Source organism: Danio rerio, chromosome 17 (genome assembly GCF_049306965.1).
Source record: "Danio rerio strain Tuebingen ecotype United States chromosome 17, GRCz12tu, whole genome shotgun sequence".
NCBI lineage: Eukaryota > Metazoa > Chordata > Actinopteri > Cypriniformes > Danionidae > Danio > Danio rerio.
In genome coordinates, this window is record NC_133192.1 from 53,132,316 (window position 1) to 53,147,500 (window position 15,185).

Consider the following 15,185-nt stretch of genomic DNA (forward strand, 5'->3'; position numbering starts at 1 on the left):
TGCCTAAATCCTCTAGATTAGCAGCAGGGCTAATGGTTAAAATTGACAGGGCAAGAGACCTGCTGCACTGAGTCAGCATTCAGACCCGGGGATTGAGGGAGAAGTCCTCATTTATAGTGTTTATATGAACACGATTATCTATATAATTATATAAATTGTGGTTGTGTGTATATGAAATTACGAATAACAAATGAAGCAGGGCATTAAATTACTGTTTATTTCTCCTCACGGTTTGTGTCTCATTTTGTGAGCTAACTGACAACAGTTGTTCGCTCCCCTCCTTCTCCCTTGCATTGCTTGCCACGCCCACTCCTGCCTCTGCTCGCAGAGCTCCACGCCCATTATCATGCATTTTTAAAAAAAAATTCAGAGCTGGCCTTGAACTGATAGTGGGCGGTTTCATGGCCATTTAAAAAGCAAACTATAATGGTAAAACTTACTGTGCCTTTAGTGACTTTTTGTGCTGTGCCAACTGTGTATACCCTGTTCTCTGTTCACTGGCACTATAAGAGTCATAAATTGTGGAAAATGTTATCTAACTTTAATATTCATTATGTTTTAATGCATCCCTGCAAGAAAGCGAAATTATGTGATGGGGTCTTGGACTAAAACAAAAATATTCAACCCAGGCTCATTCTGAAAACGTACTGAGTTTCTGGAGAGCCCCAAATATGTCCCAGGAGATCCGTTTTTTTTCCAGTTTTTGTTTTCACGAATCCACCATACGCCGCTGTGTACTGTTTTTGAGATCTCAAATTTCTCTCGTGAATGCCATTCACGTTTGCTGTTCTTGCGTAAATCCACCAGAGGCTTATGTCAACTGAATGACTGATCGATCGACTGACCCACCTTTCTTCCTCCCTAAACCCAAACAATAGTGTTTTCAAAAGCACTGATTGACCACCAACTTCCCTAAACCCAACCGACAGTTTTAAAAAGCAATCCAGAAAGAGTAAAGCCCTCACCTGATTTTTACCACGTTTTCGGATTTTACCATATTATCACCCTGCTATTTTTTTGTTTATTTTATTTTTGGGCTTCTGTGTCTTAAGTCCGCCTACGTGTATGACATGCTAACTAGACAAAGTGTTAACAGCAGGGAAAAGCTGTCCACATGGAAGTAATCGGTCAGCTGGTAAGCACGAAAAGAAACGCCAGCATACCACCCGTATTGTTCATTTTAAAAACGAAATGTAGTCCTACGTTCTTCTGTCTACATAATTCACGATCTCCAGAAATATATATAGGCCCACATTTTCAGAATGAGCCTATGTTGAAAATATTCCAATCAGAAAATGTTCATATGTTGTAAAAAAAAATAAAAACTCTAAACCTCAAGATGAAGTGTGATTAATATGGATCAATAACTCGTACAAGTGAGTCAAGTTTCTAATTCGTTAATGCCCTGATGGAAATGATGGAAACATATGACTAGAATTTGTAGTGAAAGATTTTGTGCTAGGCTCTCGGACCCCTGAAGCAGTAAATAGAGCTCAGTGGGGGATCTGGCCTTTGAAAAGAGCGTCACTGATAGAAGCCATACTGACTGCTCGACAGGAGACCCACAGTCACCCACAACACATGCACAGGCAATTGCGCATTCAATTGCTAAGACTTAAAAACAGGGCACATATATCATTTCCGCTATTACTGTAATGTTTTATTACAGTCCAATCAGTTGTATGACCTTTTTTTAAAGGATCTGAGGAATATCTAATATTCCAGAACTAATTTGAAGGCTCAATCTCTTTCTGGAATTGCTAGAGGCATTTTGAAGAAACCACCTCAAAAAAAAAAAAAAAATCATATTCAATCTCAGACTAGATAAAGGGCTATGTTAATGCATAGGCAGAAAGAGAAAATTATTATGTGCATGCCTAGAAAAGAAAAAGAAATAGCTTGTGGGAGCAGTTTATTTATTTATTTATTCATTTTGTTTTCCATCAATCAAATCTGATATTCTGGTGAAGAAATACATAGTTCCAGCTATAGACATAAAGCTAAGCAATAACGATGCGGCTCTATGTGCAATGCTTTCTGATTTAACGCCATTGTGAGCTGTCTGTTGCAAAGAGTAACCTTAGACTAGTAGATATCATGCTGGAATTAATCAAGATTATTCATGGAGGCAATTTGCATTTAGTTAAAGATTTTTTTTTTTTTTTGAGGGCAAAGCAGTTTCCGCTGATACTGTTTTATCATATAATGTTTTATAATGCAATTTGTTTTATAGAATTGATTCAATCAGAGGGTGACATGGTACCTCAGTGGTTAGCACTGTTGCCTCACAGCAAGAAAGTCGCTAGTTTGTGTCCCGGTTGGGTCAGTTGGCATTTCTGTGTGGAGTTTGCATGTTCTCCCAGTGTTGGTGTAGGTTTCCTCTAGGTGCTCCGGTTTCCCCCACAGTCCAAAGACATGCGCTATAGCTGAACTGAAAAGACTAAATTGGTCATAGTGTATGTGTGAGAATGAGTGTGTATGGATGTTTCCCTGTACTGGGTTGCAACTGGAAGGGTATCTGCTCCGTAAAACATATGCTCGATACGTTAGCGGTTTATTCCGCTGTGGTGTTCCCAGATGATTAAAGAAACTAAACCGAAGGAAAATTAATAAATTAATAATTAAATTAGCATTTTTGTTAGGTTACCTGCAGTTCCTGATTTTCCATTGCGGCCAGGGATGCTAGGATCCCTGTCCATTACTTCCTCTGGGGTTTCTGATTGGCTGCTGTATCCACGGCCTCCACCTCCAGCAGCAATCAGTAGTGGAATGTGGACTCCATTCACCACCTGCAGTGAACAGGAATAACTTCTTATTGTCAATGAACAAAATGTGAGAGACGCACGCTGATACCACAACCTTGCTGTGTTTTAATGTGTGTAATTATGTAATTAATAATGTTTAATATATTTCTATGTAGTGTCACCTTGAAGACGTAGGTGCCTCCCCCTCCACCACCACCACCTCCCTTGAGCTGGGTTTTATTGATAGAGGGCCCTTGCTGTTCTCTGCAGATGCGGTCCATAGTAGGTACCATCTATGACAGGTAAGATAAGATGAAGTAAAATGCAATGCAATACAAGAACATTAAATAATAAAAAAAAAAAATAATAATAATAATAATAATAATAAGAAGAAGAAGAAGAAGAAGAAGAAGAAGATTTAATTACAAAAACAAATTAGAAAATTACTTATTAAAAAAAAACAAGCAAAAAAATCTAATAAAACAAACAAAAGCAATTATTATTAATATATATTTTTTAGTATTGTTAAATCATATGTTCTTTTTGTGTGATTTAAATTTTCTTAGTTTCTCTGGTGTTTCCCACATAATCCAGTTTAGAGTAAACATTGGTTGTGAGGATGGAATGAAAATAATAATAAAACAAAAACATCTTTCCATCGAATAATATAATCCAATATTATTATCACTACATTTTGTCACAAATTTTATTTAACTCTTTCCCTTTTTTCTGTTTGTTACCTTCCTTCCAACCCCATAGAAAAGAAGTGGATCATAACAATTGGGGGCTCGTCCGGGATATGAACCCAGGATCTCTTCCATTTATATGGGCAGAATCATGCCCGACTAATAGAATAACACACCCCAATACACTAGTATTACACATTTTATTGTTTATACAACAACAAAGAAAGATATTTGTTGAAAAATAAGATGAAATGAGATTTACCCTTAAACTGCCGCTTTAACAAATGGTTCACCATGTTTTTACTCTTTTAAATATTAACTGTTAAAATCATTTAAAGAATGACTGTTTTAAATAATGGCTTACACAAACAGCATTGTTGGTTTACTGAAATTTAAAAAAAAAAAAAAAAAAACATCCTGTTGCAGTACTACATTTGAAAAAAAAATAAAAAAAATAAAACAACAACAACAAAACATGTTAAATGAAAATTTAAAAAAAATTATGGCATACTTTAAAAAAATAAAGGTGATTTAGTGTTTAAAATATTTTATTTTGAATATATATATATATATATATATATATATATATATATATATATATATATATATATATATATATATATATATATATATATATATATATATATATATATATATATATATGTATATATATAGGTGGGCAGTTAAAGGGTTAATACATCAACATAAACAAATGAATAAATAAATAAATAAATAATTTAATTAATTCCACACTTTTTTTATTATTTCTCATACTCATTTATGTAAACCAAAAAACTTAACAGAAACAAAACAAACAACAAAATGACAAATGCTAAATACCAACCACAGCAAATAAAAATACAACAAATAAAAATAAATAAATAAATAAATAAATAAATAAATAAATAAATAAATAAATAAATAAATAAATAAATAAATAAATAAATAAACAAACACACATACTAACACAAACAAATAAACTTTAAAAAGCTTTATTTCTTCCAATTAGTATTGCTCACATTAGGGCAAGCATCCTCTCCTTCCTGTCCCACAAGAATATAGAGCAACTCGTCCTTCTGTAACAGGAAGTCTCCGGTCATGTACACCCCATGTGACTTGTGAACCGCCAGAACACTGCGTCCACCAGCTGCTCCATATGCCGTGATCCTAAACCCATGACAAAGAAGTAAGCAAACATTAAACAGATGCTCTCATTGAAAGTAATTATAGTGCACTTATATACTTCTCTTGGAGTGACCCGGGGTTAAGTGCCTATCTCAAGAGCACAATGCCAATGACTCTTAACTTATTTCTACAGGGATTAAACCAGCAATCTTTTAATTTCCACAATATCATTGAACTGAATGACACGAAAGCCCCATGCCTGTTGTTTAATGCCTACATAAACACTCTAACTGAGATAATTGGTAACACTTACATTTGGTAACACTCACAATTGGCCGTTTTTTTTCTGAATAGCAATAAAAACACCAGTCTGAATTTCTAAAATGGCATTTTAATATGAAAATGCTTTAACGTAAATGACAGGTGAAACTTTATAAGCTCTGTTTACGGGGCTGGCGGTTCATTCCGCTGTAGTGACCCCAAATTAATAAAGGGACTAAGCCGAAAAGAAAATTAATGAAAGAATGTTTATGGGGCTCTGTGAGTAAATTAATTAAAGACAACAGACGTTGTATTTGATCATTCATTCATTTTTGACCTATTTTTTTTTCGGGGCTTGGTCGCAGGGGCAGCAGTCTTACGCCCTATTCACATGGGGCTTCAGCGTTAACGCTTGACTGAAGGCGTGTCTGAAGTCTGAAGTTACTGAAGTTGCATACAGCGATCTGATTGGCTGACGCTTCCGTTGGTGCTTGAAAAGTTGAGCTAGTCCCAACTTCTGCAGCGAGCAACGCTTCTGAAGCGATGCCGACGGATCCACAATGCAGTTCGGCAACACCTGACGTCACCCATTCAAAGTGAATGGGAAGCGTTGACGCTGACGCCCCGTGTGAATAGGGCGTTAGGAGAGAACCCCAGAATTTCCTCTCCCCAGACATCTTCACCAGCTCCTCCGGGGGGATCCTGAGGCGTTCCCAGGCCAGCCGAGGGACATAATTCCTTCAGCGTTCCTGGGTTTTCCCTGAGGCCTCCTCCCGGTGGGACATGCCTGGAACACCTCCCTAGGTGACATCCAGGATGCATCTGAAATGTAGGATGCCTGAGCCACCTCAGCTGACTTCTCTCGATGTGAAGGAACAGCGACTCTATTCCGAGCTCCTCCCACGTGACAGAGCTCCTCACTCTATCTATAAGGGTGCACCCTGCCACCCTGCAAAGGAAACTAATTTCAGCTGTTTGTATCCGAGATGTTGTCCTTTCGGTCATGGCCTAAAGCTCGTGACCATAGGTGAGAGCAGGAATGTAGAAAAGCAAGAAAATTCAAGAGCTTTGCTTTTTCGGCTCAGCTTCTTCTTTACCACAATGGACCAGTACATCGACCGCATTACTGCTGCCGCTGCATCAATCTGCCTGTCAATTTTAATTTTTGTAAACAAAACCCCAAGATCCTTGGGGATACCTGGGGTAAGGATTTTCTTCCAACCTGGAGATGGCAAACCACCTTTTTCTGGTGGAGCATCTTTTCTATACGACGCTTATCACTGAAGCAATAAAGAATAATTTAAATAGCTTTTACTTTACAATGGTAGAGAAAGACCAAAAAAAAAAAAAATAAAAAAATAAATATATATATATATATATATATATATATATATATATATATATATATATATATATATATATATATATATATATATATATATATTAAGCAATCATATGTGCTTTAATAAGCAAATCAGCACATTTTAATGTATAGGGCTTTAAATAATTATTAAAAAATAAATATTTACAATGTGTTAAAAAGCGGAAACTTCCAGCTTGTGGAAAATATGATATACAAATAAATTTGGCTTGCAAACCTCTCTCATTTGCCAGACATTCAAATAGTTTTACGCATGCTTTCAGAAATCTAATAAGCCATCTTGTTTGAACTGTTTGAGCGAAATTGTCTTGCTGTTATTCTCGTCCCCCAAAGATGCTACTTACAATGCTGTTTCAGCATTTGATCAAATAAGATATATCAGAGGATGACACATTACTTCCTTTCGAAATCCCCTTTGGGTCAGGATCGTCTATACAATGCATTCTAGGTAAAAAAAAATGAAAAAGTGGAGAGTTTTCTTTACAGACTTTGCTAAGTGAATGCTATTATCAGTCTGGATACTACCCCAGCAATGCAGCTGATGACTGTGGAAATGTGTTTTTTTCTCATTCCTCCAGCTCCACAGACAACAATTACCTGAATGACCTGACAGGGTTGATAACAGCCAGCAATTGTGTCGAAGAAGAATGCTTTCCTATTTCATGCTCGAAAAACTAACAGCTAAACTCCTGGAGGATATTGCAGCTGGTGGTGGTCAGGACATAATGTGACTGTACAGTATGTGTGTGTGATTTTTTATTGTTGTTTACAAGGACACACAACTGTATAATGATATGGGTTTGACCTACTATAGTTTATTATGTTTGTAGATAAGGAAGGGCGGCATGGTGGCTCAGTGGTTAACACTGTCACCTCAGACCCAGAAGGTGCTTTGGTTTCCCCCACAGTCCAAAGACATTCAGAAGTAGTGAATTGAATAAACTAAATTTGCCGTAGTGTACTATATGTGTGTGAATGTAAGAGTGCATGGTTATTTCCCAGTTTTGGGATGCAGCTGGAAGGTCGTGCACTGTGTAAAACATATGCTGGATAAGTTGGTGGTTCATTCTGTTGTGGTGTCTCCTGATGAATAATGGGACTAAGCTGAAGGAAAAGGAATCATTACAAGTACATGCCTCGTGTCCTTGTAATTCAAAATGCTTAAAAATCTTAATTAACAGTGTCTTTTGACATTCACAGTTTACCATGTTTCCTGTGAGGGATAGGTTTATGGGTAGAGGTAGAGTAGGGCCATAAAATAAGTGTTTTTTTTTTTTTTTTTTTTTTTTACATTATAATATAGATTAAGTCTATGGAGAGTCCTCATTAACCGTGTGTGAACCTGAAGCTTCAATGCATGTACCACGCATTTGACCTTTTTTTAGCGATGCCCCATATCAGAGCGTGCACTTGTTACTGCTTAATCAAACTACTTATACAAATGAGCTGAAACAATACAGTTCTGTTATGTTTTGTTAGGACAACTTAATTGTTTTATGTTTAATCCTCTTAAATTAGTAAAAACTGATCAGATTAAGGGCGAGGCAGTGGCGCTGTAGGTAGTGCTGTCGCCTCACAGCAAGAAGGTCGCTGGGTCGCTTGTTCGAACCTCGGCTCAGTTGGCGTTTCTGTGTGGAGTTTACATGTTCTCCCTGCCTTCGCTCTGGTTTCCCCAACAGTCCAAAGACATGCGGTACAGGTGAATTGGGTAGGCTTAATTGTCCGTAGTGTATGAGTGTGTGTGGATGTTTCCCAGAGATGGGTTGGGGCTGGAAGGGCATCCACTGCGTAAAAACTTGCTGGATAAGTTGGCGGTTCATTCCGCTGTGGCTTAATAAAGGGACTAAGCCGACAATAAAATGAATGAATGATTAGATTAAATTAAACGATTTGTTTTGGGACAACATGAAGATTTTGTGTGGAACACAATTTTTTTTACAGTGTGTACTTTACAGTGAGTTATTTAATAAACGATAGTGTGTAATGCTTTTAGGTTGGAAGTGTGGTGCAGTGGGTAATGAGTGGGTTTCCTCCTGGGTGCTCCAGATTCCCCCACAGTCCCAAAACATGTGCTATAGGTGAATTGGATGAGCTAAATTGTCTGTAGTGTGTGTGTGTGTGTGTGTGTGTGTGTGTGTGTGTGTGTGTGTGTGTGTGTGTGTGTGTGTGTGTGTGTGTGTGTGTGTTTGTGTGTGTTTGTGTGTGTGTGAGTGTGTGTGTGTGTGTGTGTGTGTGTGTGTGTGTGTGTGTGTGTGTGTGTGTGTGTGTGTTTGTGTGTGAGTGTGTGTGTGTGTGTGTGTGTGTGTGTGTGTGTGTGTGTGTGTGTGTGTCCTGGTCCTCCAGGTTGGGGGTTGAGCGTCGGGCTAACGACCCACCTCGTAAAAATTATGTTACGAAACACTAACATTATGCGCCCTATATATCAACTTCGATTTAAACGGCCCTGGGAGTAAGTGTAATGCTGTGTTCACTTGAGTGGCAGAACACGCAGATAAATTGCGCTATTCGCGCGTAAATAGCCGCGTGAACATTTGAGTTAACTCGCTTCATTCGCACGTCAAACCCTGCTTCATTCGCTTGTCAAATCCGCTTCATTCAAGCGTCAAATTTACTTCAGAACATACCCAGATGGACAGGGCTTCTGTCTGCCCGGTGACTGTCTAGCTTTATTGTGTAATGGCTAACATGGATTTTATTAAGAAAAAAATTTTTTATGTGCTTTATGAAGGCTGAAAAACTGTGTCGATATGTTTATGGTCGTGTCTGAGTCCACTAGATCGTTTCAGAGGTGCATCCAGCTCTGTGAGCTCATAATTTCCTCCAGAAACTTAACCTGCATGATGGAGGCTTTCAGTGGTGCTTCTGAATGAGCTGAGCCCAGTTTGATGAACTGTTGTTGGTGTCGGCTGGTCACAATCACGCCCCTACAAGAGCAAGCTCCTGATTGGTTAATGCGGGGCGAATGTACGCTTAAGGTCAGATTTTTAAATCTGGAGTGATTCGTGCAAAACGCATGTTAAGTTCGTCAAATGCTCATGTCGTGCCATTCACGCCGCGCCATTTGCACAATTTGTGTCATTGGCGTGTTTCGCCCCGCAGGATGCCTATTCATGGGTTTTCATTGACTTAACGTGTAAATCACTCACGCCTGATGCTTCTTCCTCGTTTGGTGTGAACACAGCATAAGGTTTTTTTTAGTACTCTTTACAGTTTATATATTTTGAATAAGCACTAGATGGTGCTATTTTGGACACTCACTTGGCTTTAAATCTTTTTACAGTAAGTAGAAAGCCGCAGTGCACAGGGCTTTATTTTCAAATCCCTTGTGCTGTGTGTGTGTGTGTGCGTGTGTGTGTGTGTGTGCGTGTGTGTGTGTGTGTGTGTGTGTGTGTGTGTGTGTGTGTGTCTGTGTGTGCGTGTGTCTGTGTGTGCGTGTGCGTGTTTGTGACATGACAGGACACAGATTTGTGCTATCAACAAGGAAATGGTGAATTACGAAAACATTGCTGATGTCCCATTTTTTGTCACCTCACTTACTCACTTATGTGGTGAAATATCAAAATAACCGCCTAGTGAGGACATTTCTGATAGATTTTTTTTTTATTTTATTGTTTTTAGCATCTAAAGATATGCACTTGTTTATGTGAGGCCTTGTTTGGGGTAAGGGTGGGCTTTTTTTTCTCCATAGACACCATCTTTAACCAGGGGTCCGTTCTTCGTACCTCGCTTAAATATTCTAAGATTATTTGGAAGATCCTGGATCTTTTAATCTTGATAACTGATCTCTTGCTAATTTGTTTCTTCAAACAAGTTCGCGAATCAGACTAGAATGTCTAAATAAACTGATCTGAGATCGCTGTGTGTGTTGTGAAGGACAGATCTATCAATCCTCGAAATCATGATCAGCAATGCAACGATTGGCTAACGGCACAGTAGCGTAATGACATCATCTGATTAATATTCAATTATCCATGTGAGCAAAATTACATCAAATTAGCAGTAAACGGTTTGTTAAATATGACACGCAATAACCTTCCACATTTGTTGTGAGCTGCAGGCTTTACACTTTCATGTGTCAAGTGTGTTCATCATGTATTTAAATGCAAATCAATGTATTTAGTTCCACATTTACAAAATATTTTCTTTATTATAGTAGCCGTTTTTTTAATCTGTGTAATGAATAACTGGTTGTTTACAAAAGCATTTTCATATTGGTAAAGGCGTCTGCAACTTTTGTGAAGCATCAAATCACTGGCATATTAACTGTCAAAACATGTTTATGACTGCATAAATGTATTATTGCTTTTAAAAAAAGTCACATAATTGTGCATTTCTGTTATAAACAATTTGTACTAAAGCGATCTAAAAAGTTCATATCAATAAGTTTTCTCTTTGCACCACCAGGTGGCAGTCTTTGTACTTTCATTTCGAGGGTGCAGATTGCATACGTTTTAATAATATGTATAACTTAATTTATTTTATTAATGACTATAACTTTATATATATAGTTAAAAATATGTACCATTTTCCCAAGTGTATATAACTACTACTGTAAGAAAATATCAGAATTGGGAACATACTTTCTCTATTATCTTTGCTTGAACTAAGCCAATCTAATCCTGTTTATATGAATTGAACCTGCTCCCGATCAGGTTTGACCTAGCAGAACTGTTGCTATGACAACAACTCTCGAATCAGCTTTGAAGAACGAAACGATCCTGGATCGTGTCAAATCGTCAATTTCCAAATCCAGCTAACTGAGTAATCCACCTACGAAGAACGGACCCCTGATAGAAAAAAACAAACAAACAAACAAACAAACAACAACAACATTAATGTCCTCACAAAGATAGTGAAACAAACCTGTGTGTGTATGTGAACTGGTTTTTAGTGGTTTACAAGCACCGTTCGACATGAGTATAGCAACTTAGGCTTTTGTAAGAGCCATTTTGTATTCTTTTTTTGTTGTAATACTTTGTTTGGCCACAGGGTGGAGTGCAGCTTCAAACCACACACAGGCATCCAGGAAGAGTGACACAGGTGTGCAATTAAGGAAAGCACACCGCGTGTGCTGTGATGTGGAGGTTTGTGAGTACTCCAAAGGAGCATGGATAACCATTCTATGGGGTTCGTGATGCAATGGAACTGTGAGTAAAATATGCATCTGAACAAACTGTATGATTAATAAACCCAGAAAAGATGTAAACATCCTTATTGTTTGGACTTCATACATCAGAAACACCCACTGTAACACGTTATTTTGATGGTCCATTTGAATATTAGTAGACTGTCTGCTTATTATCTGCTGATTCTGCTCCTTCAACAGATATTTATCTGACTATAAGAAACTTTGCAAGTGCAATTCACACTAACCACAACCCTAACACTAACCCTAAGCTAAAAGTCTATGTATAATCTAATGAGAATTAGTGAGCATGTAGATGCAATGGAACTTAATTCAACAAATGGACCATCAAAATAAAGTGTGCCAACATCCCCTCAAGTGTCAATACTGGTTTTTATATCTCTACAACGCCATTATGTATGATATACTTATAATTCAGAGTGCTTAAATCCTATTAATGGAGCGTATTAACATTCAAATGTTGATACCGGTTTCCTGTGAGGGTTGTGTTTCAGTGTAAGGCCATATAATTACCTGCTTCTATTGTTATCACTCGATTGAATTGGCATTATCAGTGGTTATCACCTTACCTAGTATCTACCTAGTAGGCTCAGAATATTGTCATTATCATAGAGGTAAAGTTGGTTTTATATTCGGATATTCACACATTCCCCTCAATAATATAATTTTAGAAAACATATTCTTTGCAAATTCTAAATAGGGGAATCATATTAGCAGCCAATGACTATCAAAGTACACCGTTGTTCACAGTGAATTAGATAATGTTAATGTTGTTTAGAGGTCACACTTGCATGCTAATTATGATAAAATATCCAAAGTAACATGGTAAACAGTATTAGAACTTCTAAATGAACGAATGTGTGAATATAAAACCAACTTTACCTCTATGTTATTATCCATCCACATGGTTAATCAGCTATATTAATAGAGAAGGCTTCAGATACAGAACTGTTTTTACATTACTGTGACGATTGGGTTTAGAGTTGGGGTAGACGTTGATAAAATACAATTAATGGGAAATTTAATAAATATTATAAATAATTCCCATTAACTTCCGACCGCGCCGTAAGCAATCTATAGCTGATTAACCATGTGGATGGATGATAACAACTTTTGAGCCTACCATTAGATGCAGAAGGTCCCTACTGGCCTATGCCATACGCTGATAACCACTGATAACACCTTTTTAATAGTGATAATTTTAGAATGTGCTAATATTCATTCATTTTCTTTTCGGCTTAGTTCCTTTATTAATTTGCTGTCGCCACAGCGGAATGAACCACTAACTTATCCAGTACATGTTTTACGCAGCGGATGCCCTTCCAGCTGCAACTTATCTCTGGGAAACACCTATACACACTCATTCACACTCGCACACTACAGACAATTTAGCCTACCCAATATACCTATACCGCATGTCTTTGGACTGTGGGGGAAACCGGAGCACCTGGAGGAAACCCACGCAAATGCGGGGAGAACATGCAAACTTCACATAGAAGCAGCAACTGACCCAGCCGAGGTTCGAACCAGCAACCTTCCTGCTGTGAGGCGACAGCACTACCTACTCCGCCACCGTGTTGCCAATCGGCTAATATAATAACCCATTTTAACTGTATGAAATGCATTAAGCCTATGGAGAGTTCTCATAAACCACACATAACAAGATGTGTGTGTACCTGTATTTCCTTGTCTCTGGAACCTGCCACATTTGGATCCCCTTGAATGGCCCCTTAGTGCCTACTGTGACGTTAACATTGGTGTTGCGGTAGGAGTTACTGCACTGGGTTGGTGTTGGGCCATCTTGTCCTGTCGCTCCACAGGTGTGAAATATCCACTTGACAGCTGCAAACACACACAAAACCCCAGATACACCAAACGTACCATTAGCTTTGTAAAAAATATATATAAGAATAGTTCTGAGAAGGAATGTAGGATAGTGGATTGGTTTAGTACACACACTCTATACTCTTTCTGAAGGTGAAAATAGAAGATGTGCTGTGCTGTGGGTTTGGCTGACTGGGCTGTCAAAAAGCCACAGGCAATTTGTTTTTTCGTCTTCGATGGAAACCTGTTGAATGTCTTGCACAGACCTGAAAATACTCGGCTAAGAGTTCTTTCATTGCTAAATGTCAAATGCACTTATTCATGAGAGGGATAAGGCTCTGACGGAGTTCACTTCACTGGTACTGACAGGATTCCGATAAGATGTATACTAGACTCACATCATCCAAAACACTGACGTAAATGCGGGGATAATAAATGTTAAAGTGCATTACAGGTGTGTTGCAGCAGATTTCATTTTTCTGACATTTTTTATCGGCTTAATGTCAGGAGCTAGTGCAGAGACTTGAAGGGAGATTCAGGTCATTCATGAGTTGTTTATTAGCTTTGCTTATGGCTCCAAGTATGTTGGTCAAAGACATGACACTGACTTCGTTTTCATGGATATCAGTGATTAAATTATGTGCCTTAATTTGAATAAGACAATAGCTATGTACATCATTACAAACGTTTAAGAAACGTAGTCACGACTGCTTACTCTCATACACTTACTCTAAACTGGCATTTTATTTTGTAGTTAAAGGGATATTCCAGACCAAAATGAAAACTATGCTATCATGTAGGCCCAATCCCTTACCGCTACCCCCTGTTTCCGTGAAATGGTAGGGGTGTCCCAATTCTCTTTAGCTTGAAAGTGTAGGGCTAAGGAAAAGGGGTGAATACCCCTTCGAATTAAGATTTTTCAGGACCACACTCTAAACCAAGGGGTAAGAAAATTTCCCACAACAACGACAGAATAATTGCACGCAGAAGTAAGGAGATCCACAAATTAGTATTTTTTGTCAATATTACGAATTTTTACAACAAACAAGCTCATGTTTTAATGTATTCATAATCCATTTAGTGTTTTACCGTCATGCTTAAAAAAACAAAAACGCTTGCTTAAAACCACAAAATTTTGCGATCTGTAATCCATTATCACAAATCATGTACAGCAGTCCCACAACATTCTGACACTCAATGACACTGGAATACCCTGTCAGTCTAGTGTCTGGGAATGGACTTTTTACAGTGTCTGCTATAATGTCAATGTTGTTTTTGGTGTGTTTACATGGATGAATATGGCCACTGCGTTAAATGCACAATATTACGATCTTATTGTCTCATTAGATCGTTATGATAACATAATATATGCCTTCAGTGATTCAGTGAATAAATACTAAAAAATAAGGCAGCTGTATTCCCTACAGCAGTCGCGATCGTCTAATCTCATATGAAGCAAGAGATCGCGAGGACATATAATGGCCTCTGCAGGTGCTGTAGTGCTATCCCAAATCTTAGGGGTAAATTTTAAAGCTCTTCCCCTTAAAACTCTGTTTTAAGGGCCAAGGGGGTAAGGATATAAAAATAGAATTGGGATTGGGCCTTACTCATCCTTAACTTGTTCCAAACCTGTTTAAGATTCTTTTATTATTGTTGAACACAAAATATTTTGAAAGAAGCTGAAAACCTTCGACCATTGACTTCCATAGTATTTGGTTTCCCTACCATTAAATCCCAATATTAGCAGGTTTTTACCATTCTATAAAATATCTCCATTGATGTTCAACCGAAAAAAGAAACTCCATGAAGGTTTGGAACCACCTGACAATGAGTAAATTGCAACTAAATTAGAATTTTTCTGAGTAAATTTCAATTTGTTAGCTTTAATATACCTTGAATTGTTCTTCCATTGTGCACTTTTAGTTTCTCACCAGGGTATATCAAAGTCTATCTTTACCTAAGAACAAATCAAATGACCTAATAGCTCTAAATGCATTTTATCCCATTTTGAAGTCCCT

The 15,185-nt window shown here is 37.8% G+C and overlaps 1 protein-coding gene and 1 long non-coding RNA gene across 3 annotated transcripts in view; one reads left to right on the forward strand and one right to left on the reverse strand.

Annotated features, from left to right (window-relative positions):
- Positions 1–15,185, reverse strand: part of alk (ALK receptor tyrosine kinase) — an 860,059-nt gene that overhangs the window by 47,704 nt on the left and 797,170 nt on the right. For both annotated transcript variants that reach the window (XM_073927358.1, NM_001423965.1), the window contains 4 exons: positions 13,020–13,185; positions 4,450–4,597; positions 2,927–3,037; positions 2,648–2,789 (listed from right to left, as the gene is read on the reverse strand). In XM_073927358.1, the coding sequence (XP_073783459.1) occupies positions 2,648–2,789; positions 2,927–3,037; positions 4,450–4,597; positions 13,020–13,185 (567 nt within the window). The remainder of the gene's footprint in view (positions 1–2,647; positions 2,790–2,926; positions 3,038–4,449; positions 4,598–13,019; positions 13,186–15,185) is intronic.
- Positions 11,165–15,185, forward strand: part of LOC141378382 (uncharacterized) — a 139,700-nt gene continuing 135,679 nt past the window's right edge. The window contains exon 1 of the long non-coding RNA XR_012392876.1: positions 11,165–11,344. This is a non-coding gene — a long non-coding RNA (uncharacterized lncRNA). The remainder of the gene's footprint in view (positions 11,345–15,185) is intronic.